The sequence below is a fragment of the Dipteris shenzhenensis genome, chromosome 12, assembly GCF_047967505.1.
Source record: "Dipteris shenzhenensis isolate YYH24624 ecotype China chromosome 12, Dip_SZ_1.0, whole genome shotgun sequence".
Classification (NCBI taxonomy): Eukaryota; Viridiplantae; Streptophyta; class Polypodiopsida; order Gleicheniales; family Dipteridaceae; genus Dipteris; species Dipteris shenzhenensis.
In genome coordinates this window covers 16,637,445-16,661,475 of record NC_141607.1, presented here as the reverse complement: position 1 = coordinate 16,661,475, position 24,031 = coordinate 16,637,445, and the positions used below count along the sequence as shown (strand labels likewise).

General features: G+C 41.3%; 1 protein-coding gene across 1 annotated transcript; it reads right to left on the bottom strand.

Moving 5' to 3' along the window:
* Window positions 1–2,856: 2,856 nt before the first annotated feature.
* Window positions 2,857–4,592, bottom strand: LOC147895893 (uncharacterized). The gene is made up of 3 exons (XM_087382182.1): window positions 4,459–4,592; window positions 4,215–4,372; window positions 2,857–2,935 (listed from the first exon to the last, which is right to left on the bottom strand). The coding sequence occupies exons 1-3, from the start codon at window positions 4,531–4,533 to the stop codon at window positions 2,857–2,859; spliced, it is 312 nt and encodes a 103-aa protein (XP_087238308.1). The 5' UTR covers window positions 4,534–4,592.
* Window positions 4,593–24,031: the final 19,439 nt, after the last annotated feature.

Sequence of the window (24,031 nt, the reverse complement as noted above, 5' to 3'; positions counted from 1 at the left end):
ATCAACACACCCAGTGTCAGCATAATCTATAGAAAAGACTTCAACTTGGAGGAACCGTTCACTTTCGCACTGGAGTCTGGAACTTCAGACGTGAGAGGCTTGCCCTACTCGACTAATACCTCTGTCAGAAGCTGACCTTCCAACAACACAAGAGGTTTCCAAAACTATATATAAGGTGGATGGACTACCATACAGAGGAATGCTCAAGCAACCACAAAGAAGCAAAAAGATAATGGCCCCAAGTGCTACCTCCACATCTCAACCATTTCAAGAGGACACCCAGCCATCCTTTCTGAGGTCTTCGATGGAAGAAATAGCGGGGGATTTCCCTTTAGATGATACTCCTGCGTACCAAGTAGTGGGAGTGAAGGAACCGGACAACTCTACATCAACAAGCATACCCCAGGTTGACCATGCCCAAGATTGGTGGTATCTCAACATTGGTATATACTATAGAGGACCAATCGTGACATCTCAAGGTAGCCAGTTGAGTCTCGGAGCATGATTATCTCCTTGCTGCATTGTCAAATTTCTTTCAAGAGTACGTCGATGTCTTTTCTTGGTCATATAAGGATTTAAAGGGAGTACCTCTACTGAGTTCATGAAGCATCGCATCAATCTGTATCCGGAAGCAGACTGTTGGAAAGGTCACCTCCCCATCCGTAAGCCCACTTTAGAAAATAGTGAATGAATTACCTAGAACACTCATTTTTTACTCACTTTGGCTTCATATTCCAACACCCCCCCATGAAGGCAAGGTGGGAGACTACTGGAATGGAACCAAGCTCCAAATCGCGACAAGAAGGATCCAAAGTGGGATCCCATCTTGCCCATCCCACTTGAGAGAGTACACATATGTACTTTACACGTAGAACTATGCGTACTTGATAAGTTGTTGTATTTGCATCTTGTTTATTCTTGGAATTTAATTCCACAAGAAGTATCCGCACGGTGCATTGTAGAAGCTGAGAAGTTGTTGTCAGAGATGGGATTCCATGGAGGACATGTCAAACTTAAGGAGGATAAGAAAATGTCTGGGGCAACATAGAATCTTTCTGCAAAAGTGTCCATGGGTGGAGGGAAGGCAAGGAGATTCCTATCGAACCAGAATCTTGACAAAGGCAAACCTACATTGTCTCAAAGTAGTTTGGGTTGGGAATACTGGAAAGCATTGTGTGAATGCACGACCAATAAGGCTTCTCATCCTCAAGTAGCAACTTTGAGAGCTAAAGTATGGACAAAGGTAGATGCATTGATAAAATTGCTTCACCAGGTTCAAATCGATGAGATGTATTATGAAAGGTTCAAGATGGATGTGAAAGAGTTTATGCAGTTAATGGTGAAAGCATGGGGGGAGTCGCACATTACGCATTACATGGTAATCTTAGCACCATCGTAATATTTAGCACTTGCTTTATAAACAGTTTTTGTTGCTGATTTGATTCTCATCCTATTTGTAGCATATTCTCTATGCACATGGACCATGGTTTGTATAAAATTGGGGTACTTTGTCAATTTGGAATATACAAGGCATGGAGAAGTCGCACTATAGAGCCAAGGCAGCCTACTTCAAGAACTCAAGGCATGGTGGTGGTGTCACTCGTAGCAATGCATTGCATGAGATGTTCGACTGGTTTTTTAGATGTTTACTAGGAAGGACTTTGAAGTCTGAAAAGGCAAAGGCATCAGAACTTGCAAAAGCAATTCAAATTGTATCAAAGAATAGAAGGCATAGTGCTTGTTGGAAAGCATCCATAGGGAGTCAAGGAGTCACACAAGCTAGAGTGAGAGAAGGGAGCAGATGGGTCCAACCACCAACAGAAGCTATGGTGTAATTGTATACAAATATGAAATAAATATATTGCTTATTTTGACCACAATTTGTGTACTCACTCTTTAATATATTGCTTATTTTGTACTCACACGATGTTGGGAAAGTGGGGACATGGTGAAGGAGGGGGGAGAGAAGGGAGGGGCATGGGGCGGGGTGGAGTGGTAGCAAGGGTGGGGGGAGGGGGGGATGGTGGTATGGGGGAGGGCGACGGGTGTGGGCGGGGCAAGTAGGGGGAGGGCAAGGGGGGGGAGGGCGACGAGGGTGGGGGGGGTGGAGGGGCTAGGGCAAGGGCAGGGGGCATGATGAAACCCTAAATGTAATTAAAAGGGATGTCAAAACATGATGGGCCCTTATAAAAAGATAAAAAAAACTCTAACTCTCATTATTCAATGGCAAGAGTGAAGAGCACTACTAGACCCACTGGACGCCGCCTCCACCCTTCCTCCTCTAGCTCCACCACCTCCATGGCATCCATGCACATGAACCTATCTGGGTCCAGTGGTGCCTCCCTCGACTCTCGTGAGCCCTCCCCCAACTCCCCCAAGTCCTGTGAGCCCACTCCCCAGTCTCCTGATCCTTCTTCTCCTCCCAAGTCTCATGAGCCCACTCCCCAGCCCCAAGAGCATGAGCCTTCCCCTCAGCCTTCTGTCCAGCCTTCCCCTCAGCCTTCCCCTCAGCCTCAGCCTCAGCATGACCCTCAAACTTCCCCTCAGCCTTCCCCGCAGCCTTAGCCTCAGCTTGACCCTCAGCCTTCCCCTCAACCTTCCCCTCAACCTTCCCCTCAGCCTTCCCCTCCCCATGAGATCCCTCTCCTCATCGAACAAAATGTGTTCGATAACCTCTCGAATATAGAGAGGCTTCCTGAGGGTCAATAGACTGCTAGGAAGAGCACCATCTTCCCTCTCCCAGAGATATAGCCCATGGCAGAGATGACCCCTGTGCCCATGAGGAGGGCAAAGTAGACTCCGAGGAAGCCCCATCCCAAAGAAGGCCTAAGCTCCAAACGTCAGCAAGAGGAGGACTCAGAGGAGGACCAATGCAGACAGGAGCAGCGGAAGAAGTTCAAGGCAGACAGGAGGCTGTGGGAAGGTGTTCGAGTACCTGTAAGGCCCCCACCAAGAGTTAGGAAGCCGTACCGAGCAAAACTAGGAGCGTGGGCCCTGAGGGAGATCAGGCAAATGCAGAAGACCACCGACAACTTGATCTCACATGCTCCCTTCCAATGTGTGGTATGAGAGATCGCATAGGGATACAAGAATGGCGTGCGCTTCAGCACGGGAGCTATGGGGATGCTCCAAGAGGCTGCAGAGCAAGTGACCACTGCTCTGTTTGAGGATGCCAACTTGTGTGCCATCCATGCAAAGCACGTCACGGTCATGGACAAGGACATGGCTCTGGTGAAGCGGCTACAAAGTGACCCAAGTTTGAAGCCCTAGATTCTCTTGTAGCCCACTCTTAGGACTTAGACCACCCCCTTCCCTTGAAGGCACTATCTTGTATCTAAGGTCCAAGGGTCGATTTTTTTAAATAAAATATATCGACATTCTCTACACTCTCGCATTGTTGTATATTTTCCATTTCAATGCTTTCAGTAAATGATCATTTTAAGTTAAGTTTTGAATTCTGTCAAATCCTGAAGGAATTTCACTGTTGCGCAAAAAGGAAAAGTGTCCGGCATGTCGCCAGGACCCCAGAAAGCCCAAAACCCGCCATGGTATGAATTTGGGCATTCTGCAACAGAGTGCCCAAATTTGTGCCGTGGCGGGTTTTGGGCTTAGAATGCCCAAATTCGTGCCATGGTGGGTTTTGGGCTTTCTGGGGTCCTGGCGACATGCCGGACACTTTTCCCTTCTGCGCGACGGTGAAATTCCTTCAGGATTTGACAGAAATGAACTCTTGATACCCAAAATTGGTGAAAATGATACTAAATTGGCTAGAAATTTATTAAATTAACACAATTAAAATGATGGAGAAAATATATCATCAACGACTTAAACAAAATACAATGGAATTCATGACAAGCAATGATAACTTAAAACAAATAATAAAGACATGTAGTCATGTATCCATTGAAATATCCATTTCAATATATGTTTATATATACAAAAGGCCTCACAGGCTATCTTTCTTCTTGGCTAGTTCGAGTACATCGAGAATAGGGGTCTTTGAATCCCTTAGTGGATTCCTAGATATAAATCTAGCCGCAATAGCACTAACATCCTCCTATCCTGCTGCCAAAGACATAGCCATTGCCGTCAATGCCTTGCCATGAATGTTCAATCCAAAGGCATTGATAGTAGCCAGGCGGTGTACCAAAATGACTTTGTCGGCATTTCGAGTAATGTTGGAGTATCTGATAGCGCGCGGCAATGCCTTGCACTTCAGTAGCTCCGAAGGACCTCGAGGAGAAAATTTGCTATGAAAGACCACGATATGCTCTGTGACTTTGCCAAGGTAATGGGCCAAAGAATGATCTCGCCCAAATGTGCTGTGAACATTACCCCGTCGAGATGAGAATTCATCAAGCTCGAACGCATCCTGCAACAATTCAACAAACATTAGAAGATTGACAAAACAAATTATACTGAAAGAACAACAAAAATAAATAAATTGTTCGAACTTACCAATACAGCGTCGTCGGCTTCTATCCCTTCCTCATTTGCAATGTTGATGGAACCAGGTGATGTGTGATGTTCCATTTGGGAGGTGGACGCTTTCTCCTAACCTGTGTTGGAGGTGGAAGCTTCTACATGAGAGGGTTGTGCATCGTATACGGACATGTCTGCATCCCTCATTGAAACCAACATTGTCAAGAGAAAGTCTTCCATTGTCTGGTCTTCACTACCTAAAACCCTGGGATCTTTGACACTTGTGTCAACATCGAATCCCGATAGGACTCTAAGTGCCTCATCCTCTTGTAGTCCAAAAGAATCTCTATGTCATGGAGGAATACGTACTCTTCTCCATCGATGATGAGGGGGGACAAGTCTAGGGACGACCAGATCAACAGTTCTAATAGAGGGGGTGCTAGACGATGAGGCTTCTTCCTCTAAATTTCCTTCTTGGAGAAGGAAGATGAATGTCATCTCCCATGAAAGGAATTTGGTGCGTGTATTTCCTGTGATCCCTGTATCTAGGATGTCTTGAACTTCGACTGTCCTAAACCCTTCATCTGTAAGGTTGTCACAAAAGCGGGCCAAGCGCTTTACAAACTTGGGTCTTTATGTAATTTATGGGAACCCATCTCTTTGAAGTGTGGTCAAGTGTATAGGCAAAATTTGAGAAATTATCTTGCATGTAAAGGATGAGATCTGAGAAGTCATCCTTGGCTCGCATACATGTGCCTAGGACATCTAAAGTCCTATCAAACACTAAAAATAGCTCTTCCTCACGATCTGCAAATGCAGTTCATGAGATGAAGTCATGGAACGTAGTTCTAGCTGAATCCATGGCAAATATAAGTTGATGCAGGGAGTAACTTCTGAGGACAGGAGTTTCTATGGTTCTCTAAATGTGAAAGTGAGAATGTGATGTAAAAAGGGCTCTTACCCCTTAATATATATCAAAACCCTAAAAATTAAAATTAATCATAAAATCCCCAAATTTTTTGAAAAACATTTACCTAATGAACTGAAAGGAGAAAACATTAAAAGAAATAACATTTTAATTTAATTTTCCATCATCTTTTGAAGTAATAACTAGGATTTGACAGACAAAAAATTAAATGCTACACTAGTCAAACACATTGTTAGCAATCTTCAAAGTTGCAAGAGGAATGAAATTGGCACAATGCATGCACTTCTCCACACGGTGGCTGATCTTACCACCATTTAAGGTAAAGTAGAAGGACTCTGACATGCCATCCTCCATGACCAATAGGTGTTCTCGCACATCCCTTGATGTGACATTCACATTCTTGACATCTCCCTCTTCAACATCAATAGACAAAATTACCCCCATGTTGTCTTCATCATTAGAGTCTAGGGGAAGCCACCGGCCATTTGTTTTCTTCCAGCGCCTGTACTGAAAAGCTAAATACAACATTTGGCATGACAAATGGTATCTAATAACCACATTGTCTTTACATGCGTGACATTGAAACACATCACCCTTTTGGTCACCTGACCTGGTTCCCCAATTCATCCCAAGTAAATCTTCAAGAGCATTTTCATCTACACGCTTGCAGGACCACATAGTTTTTGTTCTATGCATATGTATTTTCTAAAATAAAGAAGCAAAAATGTGCAGAGGCATAAACCAAGATAACCTTGCTTATTTGGATCCAAATGTAAACTTCATGGCCATGCCCACATCCTTTGCAATCTTGTCCTTGTACGATTGCAATGTCCTCGAGTCCACATTTCTGCAATCCATGTCTTGAAGTTGTTGTGGTGCAATGGTTTGAAGATGGCCATAACTTGATGATGTCGTTGGAGTGATGTATGTTGCATTATACCAATACACATTCTTCATTCGCAAGGAGGCCAACTTCTCCCCGGCATGCATTTGCTTACCTAAATCCTCATGAATCACGGTGAACTTGCCTATGAATGATTCAACTGGTTCCCACTCCTCAAGGTCCGAAGGGAAGACATCTGCCACCATGAATAAGAGCTCTTAGAAACCAAACACAAAATTTCCAAATGGACTCATTACACTTACAGGTGAAAAAGGTACATAGATAGAAAGGCTCATAGTGTGATGGTATCCTAGATTGATTGAATGATGGAGGAAGCCGCATATCTTTTCCCATGTAAACATGTTGCACTTTTGCGAGCCATCCTTTCTTCCCAAACTTGAACTTCAAGATGCACCCCTTCCACTCATGCAAGATGTCACCTCTCTTGCTCTTGGGAAGCTTATGTGGACCTTTGGCTGACCCTTTCATCACTCTCCAGTCATTTAAGCTATAGGTGCAAGGGATCCACTCATCCAATGCATTTCCGGTGTTGTGGAAGACACAAGAGGTCACAGCATTGCATGGTCTTGTAGCCTTTCTCCTCACCATGCTTGCAGAGGTTGCAATAGCAAGAATGGGACTCCTACACAAGGCAATGTAGCTCCAACAGAGGCACAAAAGAGGGAGAAGGAGAGGGACAAAGTAGCAGCAATAGAGGCACAGGAGAGGGAGAAGGAGAGGGACAGAGCAGCAGCAATAGAGGCACAGGAGAGGGACAAAGCAACAGTAACAGAGGCACAGGAGAGGGAGAAGAAGAGGGACAAAGCAGCTCCAATAGAGGCACAGGAGAGGGAGAGGGGAGAGAGGGGAGAGAGAGGAGCTGCAGTAAGCAGAGCTAGAGGGAGCAAAGAAAGAGGGGGGAGAGGGAAAATGCGTGGGATTTGGTTCAAATCTGAGTGATTTGGCAGGCTAGACCAGAACAGTGGGGGGCAAAGGTCCTAGAAAGAGGGAGGGGAGAAGAGAAATTCGCCACAAGGGCCCTACCATCCCATTGAAGGTAGTTTTAAGCTCATGTGGGGGAGGTGCACCTGGTAGGAGGGTCAAACATGGGTTAAGAGGGGGGGGGATGGTTCAATGGGTGGTCCCTAGTGTAAGGGGAGAAACTAATAGGGGCTCTCTGCAGGCCTGCCCACCCTCCACCTCAACATACCATTGCCCCACACCTTCTAACACTCTCATTGGTACACCTCAAATCACTCTCTAATCCCTTGAAATTAGGAAACACTAATTGGAGGCCCTTTTGAGACCCCAATTCTCCCCTAATGGATTGTCTATGTGCTTCCAAGCTGTACAATCTGTGGGAATCCTCAATGTGTCATCAATGGACCGATGAGATGCATGACAAATCATCAACTCCGCTGTGGATTTGCATCAGAACATGTGCTATATTCTTGCAATGATGGGAAAGTGTCTCAAGACCTTTAGCGGTATCTGCTTATCCTACAAGTCATCTCTATATTGTTGTTCCCCACACTTCGGACAACTAGCCAAATCTCCATGCTCACGACAAAAGAGAATACAATCATTACGGCAAGCATGGATGGTATCATAATCCATACCCACTGTTGTTAGCATCTTCTTCACTTCATCTCTTGATGCGGGCATGGTATTTGGTGCAAGCAACATCTTCTGGAGCAACCTATCACAATTCAAACTTACATAGGCTTTGAATAATGATGATTCTCAAACATACAAGATGCTTCTCAAAATAAACAATATCCAAATAATGAGTCAAATTAATGCGAGAGCTAACCTCATTAAGGCTGAGACACTTGTATCCGACCACCCATACTTTGCTTGTAGATTCAAGATTGAGAGACAAGCCCACAGTTTAGACATCCTAGGACCCTCGTACAACTGTGTTGATTGCAATTCTTGCATATTGACCCCAGACTCTGACATCACGTGTACATGTGATGTAGTGCCCCTAAAAATAGAATCCATCATGTCCACGATACCCTCGTCATCATCTGGCACATTTGGGAGACTATAGTCTTGCTCAAAGTGTGAAGGTAAATGTGCACCCTCACCACCCTCCTCATCCTTTCTCAAGATTTTGTGTAAATATAAGATCTTGTCTCAAAGTTTCGTGTCATAATGGTATCCAATATTAATCACGAACTCAAATAGCATTGACTTACCGATGATCCATCACCACATGCAACACCAACAGTGGGTACAAGTTCGGGCTTCCCCATACATCCACAAGTGGCGCATGACAAAACGGCGTTGATGTCGTACTTCTCGCTTGCAATGAGTGCAATGACAATACAACCTCTTTGTAATCCACTCTGCGCTCCCGGGCGTTGGCACATCATCTGACAAGCTTCCACTCATCCCTTCCATCTGCACACTTCCAAAATCACAACATGAGCTGCAAGGAAATCTATTAAGATCCAATAAATAGCCACCCATGAGCTCCTTTTCTCTTTTTTAACAGAAAGTGCCCTCAACCGTCGCTATTACGCGACACTTTTCCCTATTTCGTTGCTATATAGTGACGCTTTTAGGATATAAACGTCCCTATATAGCGACTGTGGCCAGTGTCGCTATATAGCGATGCTAGGGGCTAAAACTCGAAACCTCGCGCGACGCCGTCTTTCACATCTCTATTGCGAGAAAAGAAAAAATCGCTCCTCCCACCTTATATTCGACGACCTTGCTTTCCTCCTCTTTATTCCCCACTCCTCACCTCTACCCAGTCCCTCTCCCAACACTTGTGCTCGCGCTCTCCACCCTTCTCCCTCTCTGCTTGTGTGAAAGGAAGTTTTTCAAGAAGGTGTGTCTCTTTAAGTTATGTAGGTTCATTTTTTGTGAGATTTCGTTTTGTCAATCCATGCAAACACTGTGGCAAAAACAATCATCATGAGAAGTTTTGCAGAGCCAAAGCAAAGAAAGAAAATGCCAATCTACTTTCAGTTGATGTGTCTCCACAAGATAAGGCATCCTTTGAAGATTATGCATTTTAAATCATCTCTATGTATGCTCCAGAACTCTCTTTTTTATGTTGAGTCAAGGTACTCAGCCTGGATAGTCCTCTAAAATGAATGAAATAAACTATTGTGTTTTGTAAACACCTCTGGTCACCTTATGATGTAGGCTATGTGTATGTGTTTTGCTCCATGGTACCTCCTGCAGACATTGTGTACATGTACATGCAGGGGAGATAGCCATTGGAAGGTCTTTTTGTATCCCTTTTGTTTACCTTACACCCATGGGAACCCTTGCTAGCTTGAGATCCTAGCCATTGATAGATCCATGACCACCATGAGATGTCATGAGACACCTTGTGCTAGCTGTATCCTTGACATAGCCTGAGGCATTCCCTTGAGGGGGGGTTTGTTGGGATATCTCAAGGTGTATGCCTCAGGCACAACTTGGTTTCTATGTGTGAGTGCTAGAGGCACAGTTAGGTGCCCATAAGCACAGTTAGGTGGTGGAAAGCCACATAGGATGATTGAGAGAATCTAGGAGCAGATTGAGGAGATGATTGTGGAGCTCTGAAGTCATCAGTGATGTCAGTGAGCATGTAAGAGGTGCCTACATAAGGACCTCACTCTTCTTCATTCTATATGCAAGTATTTTGAATTTGTGTCCACTCTACTCTTTCCTTTCAGTTTACCAACGTTTTTCCCCTCTTTCAATCTCTTTTCCCCTCTTTCAAACATATGCTTTCTCTCTTTTTCTCTTATGCATATGTTTTTTCTTCTCTTATGCTTATGCTTATGCATGAGCATATGTCTCCTTCTCCTTCTCCTTCTCCTTTCCTTCTCTTATTTTTCCCTCTCTTTCCTTCTCCTTTCCTTCTCTTCTTTTTCTCTTCTTTTCATAAGCATATGCCTATGCCTATACTTATGCTTATGCATGAGCATATGCTCATATGCTCATGCATAAGGATAAGCATATGCTTTCTCTCTTTTTCTCTTATGCATATGCTTTCTCTCTTTTTTCTCTTATGCATATTTGGTTCTTTTCCCCTCTTTCAATCTCTTTTCCCCTCTTCTTTCTCTGCTTTTCCCCTCTCCTTCTCCTATGCTTCTCCTTCTCTTTTCCTTCTCTTATGCTTCTCTTATGCTTCTCCTTCTCTTATGCATATGCTTTCCCTCATATGCTTTCCGTCTTATGCATATGCTTATTTCCTTGTCCTTAGTCATGTTCGGTTCTTTTTTCACATGCTCCTTAGCCTTATTTGGTTCTTTTTTTCCAAACAGATTCTAAATGGAACAACCACGCCCTCACCCACGGGTGTCCTCCCTAAACCCCATGGCAACTCGGTTCCCCACATCATAGGGATTATAGACATAGCTTCTCTACTAGCTCATGTATAAGAGAAGATTGCGCAAGAGAGTGACTGGGTGAAGTACAACATGGGGGCGCGTGCTTCTGGGTGGGGTCCAAGCCGAAGGGTAGTGGAGCAAGGGTGACTGAGGAACGCACGACACAACCTACGGGATCTCCATAGGTTGTGGAGAGACCGCCACAACCAGTGGAGCCTCAAATATGATTGTGTAAAGGACATAATGGATTGTGTGGAGGCATTCATGGAATACGAGTACTTAATCGCTGAAGAGAACGCATATTAGAAGAGGTGAAGGATGAGGTCCCTAGTGACCTACCTAGCTATGTAGAGAAGGAAGTACCTCAGACAGTAATGCAGAGCAGTAGACCTCCTCCACCATTTTGGCATTTTTGGAGAATGTCTCTTTTGGAGACAAATTTTTCTTAAGCATACTTTTGGAGGCATATATTTTTTATATACATAATTTTGGAGACATACTTTTGGTCTTTATTTTTTATATATATGTGAAAATCTTATTGGATTCCACTTGTCTTTCATAAATATTTGTCTTTTCAAAACTGGCTTTTCATAATTGTCTTATTAAGTAAATAATTGTCCTTTCATATTTATCCTTTATGCTTTGATGTCATTTCATAATTTTCATAAGTGATTAATTGCTTGCCTGTAATTTCTCGAGTTTGAATTTCATAATTGTCTCAAGTAATTAATTGTCTTTCTGCTTCTTACCCACTCTTGTTTTTTGTTTTTTATTTTCGTGTTTATGTCTACATTTGTCCAATCCCCCCAAATTAGAGATGGGATCAAATTGCATGTCCGATGAGTATAGAAACCCTCGTAGGAGGAGACATCATGATTGTGGGGGTTAAAGGTCACTGTGCCTTTACCCCGGTTATGTACAATACTAAAATGCATATATAAATGAATGAAAAAGAAGGTTAGGGTGTTCTGCACCCACCAAAACTTGTGTGGCTCTCTGTTTCTCTCTCTCCCTCTTCCGTTCTTGCTTCTGTTGAGAGCACTCTCAACTGGTATCAGAGCCCAGGTGATCTAGCTGAGCATGTGTGAATGCCTAGAAGCTCAGCAGCTCTGTGGGAAGCTTTGTGGGTGACTTTACTTGCATCCGAGTGTGCAGAGACCTTGGAGGAACCTTTGAAAAAGTCACTTTGGCTTTGCAAAGTGGTTTTGAGAGCCTGTTAAGTGTTTTCAAAGACAAAGTCGTTTTTTGAGCTTTTCCCTGTTCCGTTCGATGACAGAGACTCCGTATTGACTTGTAGAGGCAACTATTGCTTGCTTTTGGTGTCCACTTCACTTCAGGAGCTTGGAAACACCTTCATTCTTGAATCTGGGATCATTTCATTGGATTTCTGACTCACTGTGTCAGTTTCTGCGTTTTTTGGCCCGGGTGTTGGAACTCAAGTTTGGAGCAACCATTTGGAGATCTGTCAGTACCGGTGGACTCAGGAGGTCCTAAAACTTCTATGTTGCTCATCATTCACACTCCGGTGGAGTTTACAAATAGCTCTGTTTCAAAAAACGTTTTTCAGTCCGTGTGTTGGACCTAGTGATTGAGACCACGGTTTCCAAAACCGTCTATCCCATTGCGTTCCGGATGCCCAAAAACCCCTACCTGTCAGTTCTTGCATGATTCGGTGGAGTATTTTCAGAGTTATAGATCTCTATGCATTCGATTTCGTCTCTCTGTTATGCATTCTTCATTCTAAGGTTTTAAAACCTTAGATTTATGCCACATGGCAATGGATAAGTGTTGACTCCCATTTCTCACTCATCGGTTGGGATTTTGGAGTTCCGGAAGAAGAGAGATATTTGTAGATTTTCTTGCTGAGTCCGATTATGCAATGGCACCCATGTTTTGAGGCATCTCAGGTTCTATTTTCAGTAGTAGCGGTCTTTTCCGTGGGACCATGATTTCTTGAGCATACCTTATACAGATCACTCTGGAGGTAGCACTGTGACTACCCCTCGGGGAACTCCTTTGCTAACAGCCCATGGCTTTGTCGGTAGTCCCGATGAGTTTGTCACACAGATGACTGATGCAGAGGTAGCGAGATTCTTCTCTCTACTATCCCAGGGGACCTCAACAAATCCCTTTCCTACACCGACGGCTGGACCTACTGTCTAGGTGTCCCCTCTAGCCCCTTCGATTGAGGGGTCATCACCTGGGTATGCCCATCATAAGGGAAGGAAGAGTAGGAAGGGTCACTTATGTTATGCTGACTCAGGAGATGTAGACGAGTCAGCACACTCACATCCCTACAGGTCTCCACTTTACCGAGTACCAGTCAGATCCCTTACCCTCTCCTACTCCCACTGCTACTCCTCACTCCATAAGTGCTTGTAATAACACCACTTGCTCTGACTCTGCTAGTACCATGAGTCCTCCTTACCCCATCGAGGACCTGTCCTATGAAATCACGGTTGTTGGAGAGATAATAGAAAATAAAAAGATCTCATCAGTGATGGCCATCATGAGGCAGTTGATGAGCCACCACTTCAGGAGCAACATAGCTACTGACTGGCTGTACCCAGATGAGGGAAAGAAGCAGGCAGTCATCGATGAATTGAAAAGACAATATCCAAATTGGGAGTTCAATTTTCGGATTACATGAAAGAGCGCATGGGATCCTCTTGAAGCATCGTAGGTCAACCTTGCGTACTTCCATCGCAAAGGGGAAGGCTTGGGCAGACAAAGCTGACTGGAAGTACTTTGCACTTTGGTGTAGGCAGACGGTTGGCATTTGAGGCAATCGTGGTAAGTCTACTTCTTCTCATTTAATGTATTTTTCTATTTGTTTTACTACATATTGCATGCACTTTATCTAACTCTCGTAAATTGGGCCCACAGTAAGCTACGATTGGCGCCTTCCTACAGACACAGGAAGCCATGGTTTATTGAGCAAGAGGCACAGGAAGCGACAGTCAATTGGGCTGAGGTGGCTACTCGCACAGTATAAGTCTAATACTTGTAATCTCACTTTTTAAACTAATATTTTATTCTTTAAGTTCCAATCTAATTTCCAATTAATATGGTCTCACTCTTAGAATCAAAGCTCGAATGTCTCATCAACAGAGGTGAGCGGTGATGATGAGGGATTAGGCTTACACGGCTTTGACGAGGGCCAGGGACAGGCATAGATCATGAGGGCCACGGATCAAGCCAGCACAACGAGGACGAGGATGACAATTTGGATGAGCAACTAGTTGTAGTAGTAGTTTGCATATACTTTGCCATGTATATGCTTTTGTATGTCGGCTCCTTTGAGCGATTTTGTATCACCCTTTTTGAAAGGGTAATTTTGTAACAAAAAATGTTGTATATCTTCGACATGTATATGCTTCTATCGCTCAGCTCATTTGAGAGATTTTGTATCACCCTACTCATAAGGGAAATTTTGTAACAAAAAACTTTCTTTTGTAATTACTAATAATAAACATTAGTGGGCAAAAATAGGGCTTGATGTGGCCCTGTTCAGCCCCACTAATGTTTTTTTTATAGCTTCTGTTAATCGTTGCTATATAATGACGTTTACCAGTGTTTCTATATAGCGACATTTATTAGTGTCGCTATATAGCGATGTTTACCAGTGTCGCTATATAGCGATGCTTATATAGCGACCATTCTTTTCTGATGCTAATAGCCACGTAAATATCGACCTTTGTGCTCATCAAAAAAAATATTTTTGGTGTAAAAAAGGTTGGTATTTCCATCGAAAAACAGCCTGTGCCTTGTAGTGGTTGAGGTAGATTCTTCAAAGGGCCTGTGCCTTGTAGTGGTTGAGGCATGCTCTTTAAAAGCACTACCATAGCATCATCCTCAGTGACAGGGGAATTAATTGAAGCTAGTTGTGTCATAATACTTCCCATAGTGTTGGCATGGGCAACAACATTATCTCCCTCCATTCTAAGTTCAAAGAACTTAATTTTTAGATTTAATTTGGAAGTATGAGAGCTAGCACCAAACAATATATCTAACTTGTGCCATGCTTCAAAAGGGGATTCCAAATATGAGATGTGGTGTACATAGTCATCACCTAAAAATAATGCAATGATGGCATAGGCTTTCTCAATTCTCTTTGCATTTGTAGGTGTAGAAGTAGAGTCAGTGGCTTTTCCTTTACCTTTTGTTGTAGTTGATTCACCTTCCTGAGAGGTTTGAGTTCCTTCTTTAACTAAGTCCCAAACATTCTCCTTCATAAGCATAAACTTTATCTTCATCTGCCAAGTATGGAATCCTTGGCCATTGAACTTGTTAATTTTATAAGTAGCCATGAGAGGGTCTTACCTTTATCAGGCAGTGTCTACTCTCTTACAAAATGACTAATCTTGTGGAACAAAGAAATCTCCCTCACCATACAAATGTAGATTGCTAGAGATAAATTCAAAGAATCCTAATTGTTTAGCATACTCATACCCTGTTGGCTTCTCCCAGAGTTTCTTGGCTGGGGTCTTTTTCACTTTGAATTTTGTGCTTCTCGTAGTCTTCTTCAAGTGTTTATCATTTGAAGATCCCTCAGAGCTTGGAATTTTGACACAAGATCAGTTCTAACTGAATTTCAAACTGCAAATACATTCTTTGAACTGAACTTTGGCATTACTTCAATCCTCAAGCATCAACATAGCATTTACTCGCATCAAATTTTCAAAAAACTATCAAAAATTCAGGACACTGCTCCAAAGGTGAAGCTGGAAAATGCTTTAGATCACTTCAAATGACAAAGCATCCAAAAGCCCAAAGATTACTCACATAATAATGAAACTTTCTAGCACTTAACCATGTTCAATAGTTCACATTAGAAGTAGATATCATTGTTACCCCCAAATTGAGCAGTCTGAAATTGGAGGGTGCAATTGAAGCTGAAGAGAAAAGATTTGAGAGGGCTTTCAAAGGCAAATGGAAGCTCTTACTGAGAACTACTTCCAGCAGAGAGGATTGTCAAAAAAATGTGCAACATTGCTCATGACAGTAGTGCCTTCTCTGACTGGTCTTTTGCTTGTTTCTCTTTATTCCCACAAGCAAATTTTGAGCTCAAAATTCATGAGAAGCAAGCTCATAGTGTCACCCACCTGTGGCTAAGAGGAATTGGTGAAATATTGCGTCAATAGGTGGAATTTCTTGAAAGTTTATCGAGCAGAGATCGTGTCGGCATGGGCTGTAGAGGGCATTTCTCCCTAATTTCTTGGTGTCAAAGGTGTGCCCTAAGTAGGGGAAACTTCAAATCAGAGGGCTCTGGGAATGGTCACTTAATGGAGGAGAACGGAGCTAAGCAAAATTTGGAGAGAAAGAGGGCAGAAATGAAGAAGAAGATGGAGGGTGGAGAAGAAGATGATGAGGTGGCATATTGAAGCTACAATGGGCTAGGGACTCAAGGAGGCTTTGATACCAAATGTAGAGGAGTGTGGGCTAGGGACTCAAGGAGGCTCTGATACCAAATGTAGAGGAGTGTGGGGTAGACGAGATGCATCATGGCACAAAGAGTGAGAGCACAAGTGAGGCAAAATCCATTGCTTTTATAATGAAGGAATGACCTCCATTTTATAGAAAGAGAGGATGGTGTAGGCACTTCCCCTATATCAGTGGCAATCAGCCCCTACATTAGTGGGACTAGCCTAAATCAAAGGAACCTCCCATGTGGGAGCCTTTTGCTTACATCATCACTTACATCACACACTAGACACATCATAGCACTTGATGTGCCTCTACAACACACACACACACACACACACACACACACATGTGACTCCCCTAGATGCACACATGCACCATAGAGCAAGCCCTTGATCACACTTATCCCAACAGCAACCTTGCACACGTGGCATGTCAACACATGGAAACAAAGCTTGGACAATAGGAAATGCGTGAAGCAGTCTGATGCATGTAGTGGCTTAGAAGAAGTGTGAGTGCAATGTGCGGAAGCACAAAAGCCACGTGGACAAAGGAGAAATTGTTCAAAAAGCCATAAAAATAGTAGAATACATACATAGTTTTGTGATCCATATATAGTTTTAAATAATCATTTTTTAACTACTGTTTATTTAATGTTATTTCTTTTTGGAGGACAAAGAGAGAGAGAGAGAGAGGGAGAGAGGGAGAGAGAGAGAGAGAGAGAGAGAGAGGGAGAGAGAGAGAGAGAGAGAGAGAGAGAGATGAGATGGCACATGGAATTCAAAGGTCAATGCAACATGGAACCCCTCATTGAGGGATGGATGTGGTGGCTCTATTTGACCTCACTTTGCTGGATTAGAGTGGAATGGGCAAGAACAAGATGCAAATTCATTTTTTTAATTCATTCAAGAGTGAACCTTACACCTTAAAGATCATGGAAGCATGTGATATTTGATCCATGTTGCCTTTTGTTTTGCTCCATAGCATTTCATTGTGACTAGAAAGTGTGTCCCCCGCTTAGTCAAACAACCCATGCCTTAAGGCTAGAAATGCTAAATGACAACACCTACCAAGATGTAATCATCTCCTCTCTAGATCTCTGTCTCTATATTTATTATTTGTGAGGTTATATCAAAAGGGCAGTGCCATGTGCTACCCCTATCTCTTATGAAGCTAAAGGGTAACACCTACCAATTTATAATCATCTCTTTGCTTTATCTGTATCTCTATATTTTGTATTTCCGAGGTTGCATGCAAAGCATAGTGCCATGTAGCACCCCTCCTTCTCTTAGAAAGGTAAAGGGTGAGAATTGAAATAGAGGCAATAGATCCTCATGGGAAAGGATGAGTGTGGTAATAGTTGGACACTTTTGTCTTTCACCTATTTAAGGATGCCCCCGCTAAAACAAATTGAAGGTGAGTTGACATGCCTCTAGAAAAACATCAATCATGAGAGAGATGATTAGATTTCTAAAGCAAAGGAGGACACTCACTAGATAAAATTGAAGGTGAACCCAAAGCTGCCACAAAACCTGTGGCTCAAAACATCGATCATGGGGGGCATGAGAAAATGTGTGACGAGGTGAAGCAGTACAACTTTTGAATAATGGGTCTGATATGCATGGTCTTCAAACCATACTTTTGTCTAGCTCTCCATGAGCTTTCTCTATGTGTAGATATAGCATGAAATTTGTAAAACAATAAGGCTCGCGAGTAAGTTTGATTCTAACAACTTTTATTGAACAAGTTTCTTGCTCAATCTCTTAATTCATTGTGAGTAGTCCTTCTAAAATCATGTCTAGAACAATCCATCATATTGTTAATGGCTCTAGCTGTCTAATATTTCATTTACCAAACGTCCTCTTGTAGCTAGGCATCCTCTCTCAATAACCCTCTATTTCCCCATGAGTTCTAAAGGTATGCGTATGAAGCATATCGCAATATGCAAGAGTAATCATCTTTTGAATTTAGAACGAGGTAATATAAATTGAGGAAAAAAATTAAACAAGCATAACAGGTATATGCTTCATTAGGATTGTAAACCGAGTAAGCTTACTCTTATTCTAACATTGTCATTTTTATTGTTAAGATGAAAGTAATAGTAGTACAAGGTGAAAGCATATGATAGTAGCAAAATAGCAAGTTGGAGAGTAGGAGGTGATAGTGGGTATGCTAAGAATTAAAATAATACACCTATTGGAAGTGCCTCAAGGAAAAAAAGTAAATGTTAAAAGAATTTAGATTGAGTAAATATATCTTGGGGAAGGAAAAAAACAAAGTTTCTGACATTACCTAAGAGCAAACTGTTAAAGATATTTCTATCATAATATGTAACATCAATGCTTTCCAAACATCAATAGTTCTCACATTTGCATTGGAATTCAAGAAATGATTATCCTACATACACTAGCCATGTAGATTTCTTTTGATTTTTGTATGCAAAAATAAAAGGTATGAAAAATTTATCTACCATGCAACCTTTGATTCTTATCCGAGTCATTAGCTAGCCACTATAGCTCTTTGACTTGGATGAGAGTAGGAGGTCCATTAGAGCCCATACATCATTTACAAATTTAATTTGTAGCTCCATCCTGTCCCAATGTCTTCCCAATGGAAAGCTCAAACCACTTGTTAACTTGACTCTAACTGGCACATGGTTGAGGACTAATTTTGAGGATTAAATTTTCTATAACACGTCTAGATGCATTTCTTACTATAATTTGGATTTGCACAACTGCTAATTCTATGAGTAAATCATTGTATGCCACCTGCGATTCAATAGCATTGAATCATTTGCTAGCGACTCAAGACTTTTTTACTCTAATATTATTTGGTGCATTGGACTAGTCTAAGAAACAATAAAAGGGGGCATGCCTCTAGTGGAATGCTACTATTATTAGGCTAGAAAAACATCATATTGTTCTCTTGAATATTGTCAAGTGTGATCTTATGATGGCTTCAAATTTTAAATAATATAAAATCTAGTATGTATTTGTCAACATGAAGAGAGATTGGACCTCCAACCTTTTCACATTCATGATCCTCCTGTGGTTATATATTCAATATTATGCAACAAGCTTTGTCCACATTCTCTAGTTAATGCTTTACTAGTTGGTCCAAGGATCGATATGGACAAAACCCCAAATTCAATTGCAAAGACCATGTCTTCTTCTTCATCATCAAGGCTTGTTGCTTTTTCCTATGCTAATGGACCTTGACATTTCATCAACTACAAAAACTCAAGATATCTAGAATTTGTCCTTATCTCCCTCACTTAATCACATTGAAAAATGCCTAAATGAGGCAGTAATGGAAGGCCTTAATGTTTCAAATTTGGACATATTGCAAAAGCCCTTGAAAATAAACAAAAAAAACATCAAAGGCACCTTTCTTGTTGCTTCAGGCTATGTGATTGAATACGTTGGTTTGGAAAATAACATTAGGGTGGACAACAAAGGGATTTCATATTATCACTTGAAGTTTTCTAAATCACCCCCTTATGTGTTTGTTACATTCTTTCCAATATGACTATGACCAATCAATTTTAGCTTTATTAAATTTTGGTAGCAGTGTTAGAATAGTCTAGCCCTCTAGTATGCAAGATAATGGATTTGAGATCTTTGAACGTTCCTCAATAACTATTCTCTAAATTGGGGAGAAGCAATCAATAAGAAATTTCGATCAATAAACTAGGCTGCCACTCAAATTTCAAAATAAGATGGTGGAGACAATCTTATATCTCAAAAAAGGTTAGCATGACATGTATGACTTGATTCTAAGCATCAACAAATTTTTGGAATCATCTCCAAATTCCAAGAATTCCTCCCAGTCTATGGATTGTCCACCATCAATGGCAACAATTTTCACAATTACCATATTGAAACCCTCATTGGTTTGGACATCAATAAAGAGGAAATAAAGTTTAAAAACTTTGCTTTAATTATTTTTTAGTTAATTTGCACAAGGTAATGACAACATCCCCATTCACTTGTGGACTAAATGATTCAAAATATGTGATTGAGTGTCTTTCAGACACATTCAATAAAAACGAATGAGGCTAACTTGAGTGCATATGTGCATTTCATATGATTTAATAAATTGATAAAAAGCAAACATTTTGAGAAATTTGGACTTACATTATGCATAATAGTAGATCCCTATGTCCAAGGCACATCAACACACAAAAGACATATAACTCCTATTGGCAATACTAATTTAATATGTTGTCATGCAACATCAACTTTTAATATAAAAATGAAGTTACATCTCACACCATTGGTCCGAGTCGAAAAGGTATATCAATCTCAATGAATACTTATCATTTCAAAATATAAGTAGAACAATATTGCAACAAAACAATACATATTATGGGAATTTTTCAAATCCTCAATGTTAAGTAAAATAGTGTAAGTGGGATGAATTGAAAGTTAAGCTTCTATATGTACCTAAATTTGTTGGACTAATTAGTCTTCTCTACTAAAACTTCATCCACAATTATGCTCAGACTACAACCCCCCTCTGGAAATTATTTGAAAAAGGATGCAACCTATAAATGGGATACTCATTGTCAATTAGTAGTTTTTAAAAAGCTCAAAGTAGCCTTTACAAGTCAATTAGTAGCTTTCAAAAAGTTCAAAGTAGCCTTGACAAGCACTTCAGTGCTAGCATTATTAGACTTCAAAGAAGAGTCTTGTGGTTCACATTGATGCATCAAATTTGCAAGTTGGAGCACTAAAGATACATTTTGATAAAGAATAAGAAGCATGATATCCACTGCAATATTTTACAAAGTCTCTTTTCAGTCCTAAAAGTAGATATCCCATGACAAATAAGGATCCATTAGAAATAGTGTTGCAGTAGTATGGACATTTAAAAATCTTCATGTTTCTCGAATCTCTTCATCATTCTCAGGTTGTCATTAAACATATCTTGCAACATCAAAACACTTGTTTCATTAAAAAACTTTAATATATGGTCATCAATTTAGATCTTGCTTTATGAAAATATGCATTCATAGTATTACACGGCCTACTTACTCAAAACTAGGAAGTGAATGCACTTTCAAGGACACTAGATATAATGATAACTTCGAGTGCATTTTCAATTTCCCCCAATGCCTTAGCATGACTAGAAGAGGTGACTTTTTAAATTTGAAATATCCTTTCAAAGAAATAGCATGGCTTGCTCATCACAACAAGACAAAGCAACTATAGACGCACTTGATAGGTGCACAAAATAGTGGGCGTGTCTGTAGGCATTGCTAGAATAGTGAAAATATAGGCACGTCTACACTATGAATTAGACGCAGATTTAGACGCAAAATAGAGAATAGAGAAAGTGAGATTTTGGTGTAGGCTAATAAATGTACATCAATGCTTTCCAAACATTGCCCATGATTACCAAAGCACATAATTTTAACAAAAATATCAATGCTTTTTAGCAAACCCACATATACAAATATGTAAAATAGTTTTGCCAATATCAATGATGGAATCTCATCCTCAATGAGATCAACCCTTGCCAAACTATCTACTTCAAAATCCAAACCAGTGTTGAGATCTACAAATACATTCAGCCCACTACTACTTGTGCTACTCGTGCTCATCGAAATCAGCATCACCAATGGTAGGCTTGTCCTCGCAGGTAATGGCCTCAATATCTATATCTCCTATCTCATGGTCATCCTCCTCTCTCATATCACGGTCATAATCACCTCCATGGCCATGATCATCCTCCATACGCTCCATATTAGTAAATGCACTATACATCACTTTGGAATGTGGCGTAATAGGAATGACATGCCACCATCTATTATTATCCACCATTGGTTGATAGACAACCTAATTCAAACACAAATACAATCATGTTATTTTCCTTGCATCGAAGGTATCAAATATTTAGAAGTGAGTATTTTAATATGTGTGTACAATACCTATTCACATTATTGCGGTAGTACTAGTGTGTCCTTCTTACTTTGCCAAAACTTTGTGGAGTCAATAGTTACAAAGCCACTTGCATGGCTTTTGATTGTTTCATTAGGGCCTCTTTCCACCACGTCCTTCAACCACTTTACATCCAAAACATACACAAAGAAGCGTCAAAATTCAAGCTTAATAATATCTTGGATTATGCCACATAATCATCCATGGCTCCATTGGCTCCCTTAAAGCTAGTAATGATGCCACAATCTTGTGTGTTTCTCTTATCATCAATCTGTTGTGTTCAAAAATGCTTGCCCTCACACCATATAGCATTCAACATAGTACACTATACCAAGACAAAATCAATTAAATAAGCAATCTAAATTGTTGAAAGCTCCTAACTTATGCATAACATTCTATATAGCGACTTTGCTCATGCATCCCCTAGCCTTCCATTGTGATATGCATCCCCTCGTCTCTTTCTGCTCTCTTCATTTCGTCAAGTAGCCAATCCACATGAATATCCTTTGGAAGTGCTCTTAGATGCTGAGGTTATGGCATACGAGATCCATGGTGTGTACAAAAGAGGGCCCTTTCTCCTTGTCTTCTTGCCTTTGCATCCTCGTATCTTGTCACCCATCTTTTCATCACATCACTATTCAGCATGCAATAAAGGTTGATATTATTAAGCAACTCCGTGTCTATTTCTTTGCTCCGTCCTTTTCCTTGAGGCACAATAGAGGTCATCCTTAGGTCTTCATCATCTCTCCATAGTCGTGGGAGAGAGCTATCCACATCAACAAGAAAGTCAGAAATATATACAAGTAACCCTTGTATATATTTCTTGTACCAACCAACCCTCGGCCATGCTACCTTCGGGTCTTGCATTATGTCTCACGATGGTAATTCTCATAGATGACCTTATTCAATGCATCTGCCCATGAGGCAACTAGTGAAGGACCACAAACATTACATGCATGGTAACGCGATGTAGTGAGACCTTTAAACAATAGATGCAATTAAGAGTTGAAGGTGGGTTTAGGGTGCCACATTGATTGCCTACTCATAATTAAAAGTGCAATGCTTACCTGAACGCTCGCCATAGCCTAGGAAGTCATGCATCGTACACATCAAGACTGCTTTGCAGTTGAGGTCTCATGACGAGGGAGGCCTACTCACATCATGCACCTCGATACTTCTCCAAAGTATCTCTAGCTCATCAATCAAAGGCTCCAAATAAACATCATGACATAACATGTCCTTTCTTAATCGCCATAAAGGGTGGAAGATTATAATTCACCAATATCACTGGCCATACACTATAAGAGGTGCTTTTGAGACCAAATGGGTTCACATCGTCCATACCCAATCCAAGTATCAAGCTCCTAGGTTCTTCCTTGAAGCTTGGCCATGTGTCTTCAATATGCTTCCACGCAGGAGTGTCTGTGGGAGTTCTCCACTTGCCATCAGTTGATTGATGGGAGGAATGCCATGACATGAGCTCTGCAATGGATTTGCACTTGAACATATGTTGGATGCAAGGGATTATGGGAAAATGTCACAGAACCTTACGAGGCACATCCAAAGTTTTGAGATCTGCTCTATATCTTGCCTCTCCACAAGTAGGACACTCTCTTGCATCCTTATGTGGTCCATGAAACAGAACGCAATCATTGACGCATGGATGGATGCGGTTGTAATCTAATCCTCCAAGAGAGATCACATGTTGCCTTGCCATATCTCTTGAGGTTGGTAATTTATTCTCCCTTGGAAGCATTTTACACAATAGCCTAAATGTGAAGACCATAAATGAGAAAAAGCATTCGAGTAATTGACCCACTAGCATAATTCCCCATGTTTGCAAAATAGACTTTAAAGCTTACTTGAGTAATGCATTCAAACTTGCATTGCTCCATCCATAGATGGTCACCAAGTTTAGTAACTCAAGGGAGGCACGATGCTGCGGTAAAAAGATCATCTTGGTCCATGCCATCATCCCTATCTGAGGACTGATGAACATATAAATCCCACACCATATCATCAAACACCTCCTCCTCCATGGCCTCATGAGTTAATGGTGGAGGGCTACTATCAATATCACTCCATGCATCCGTAA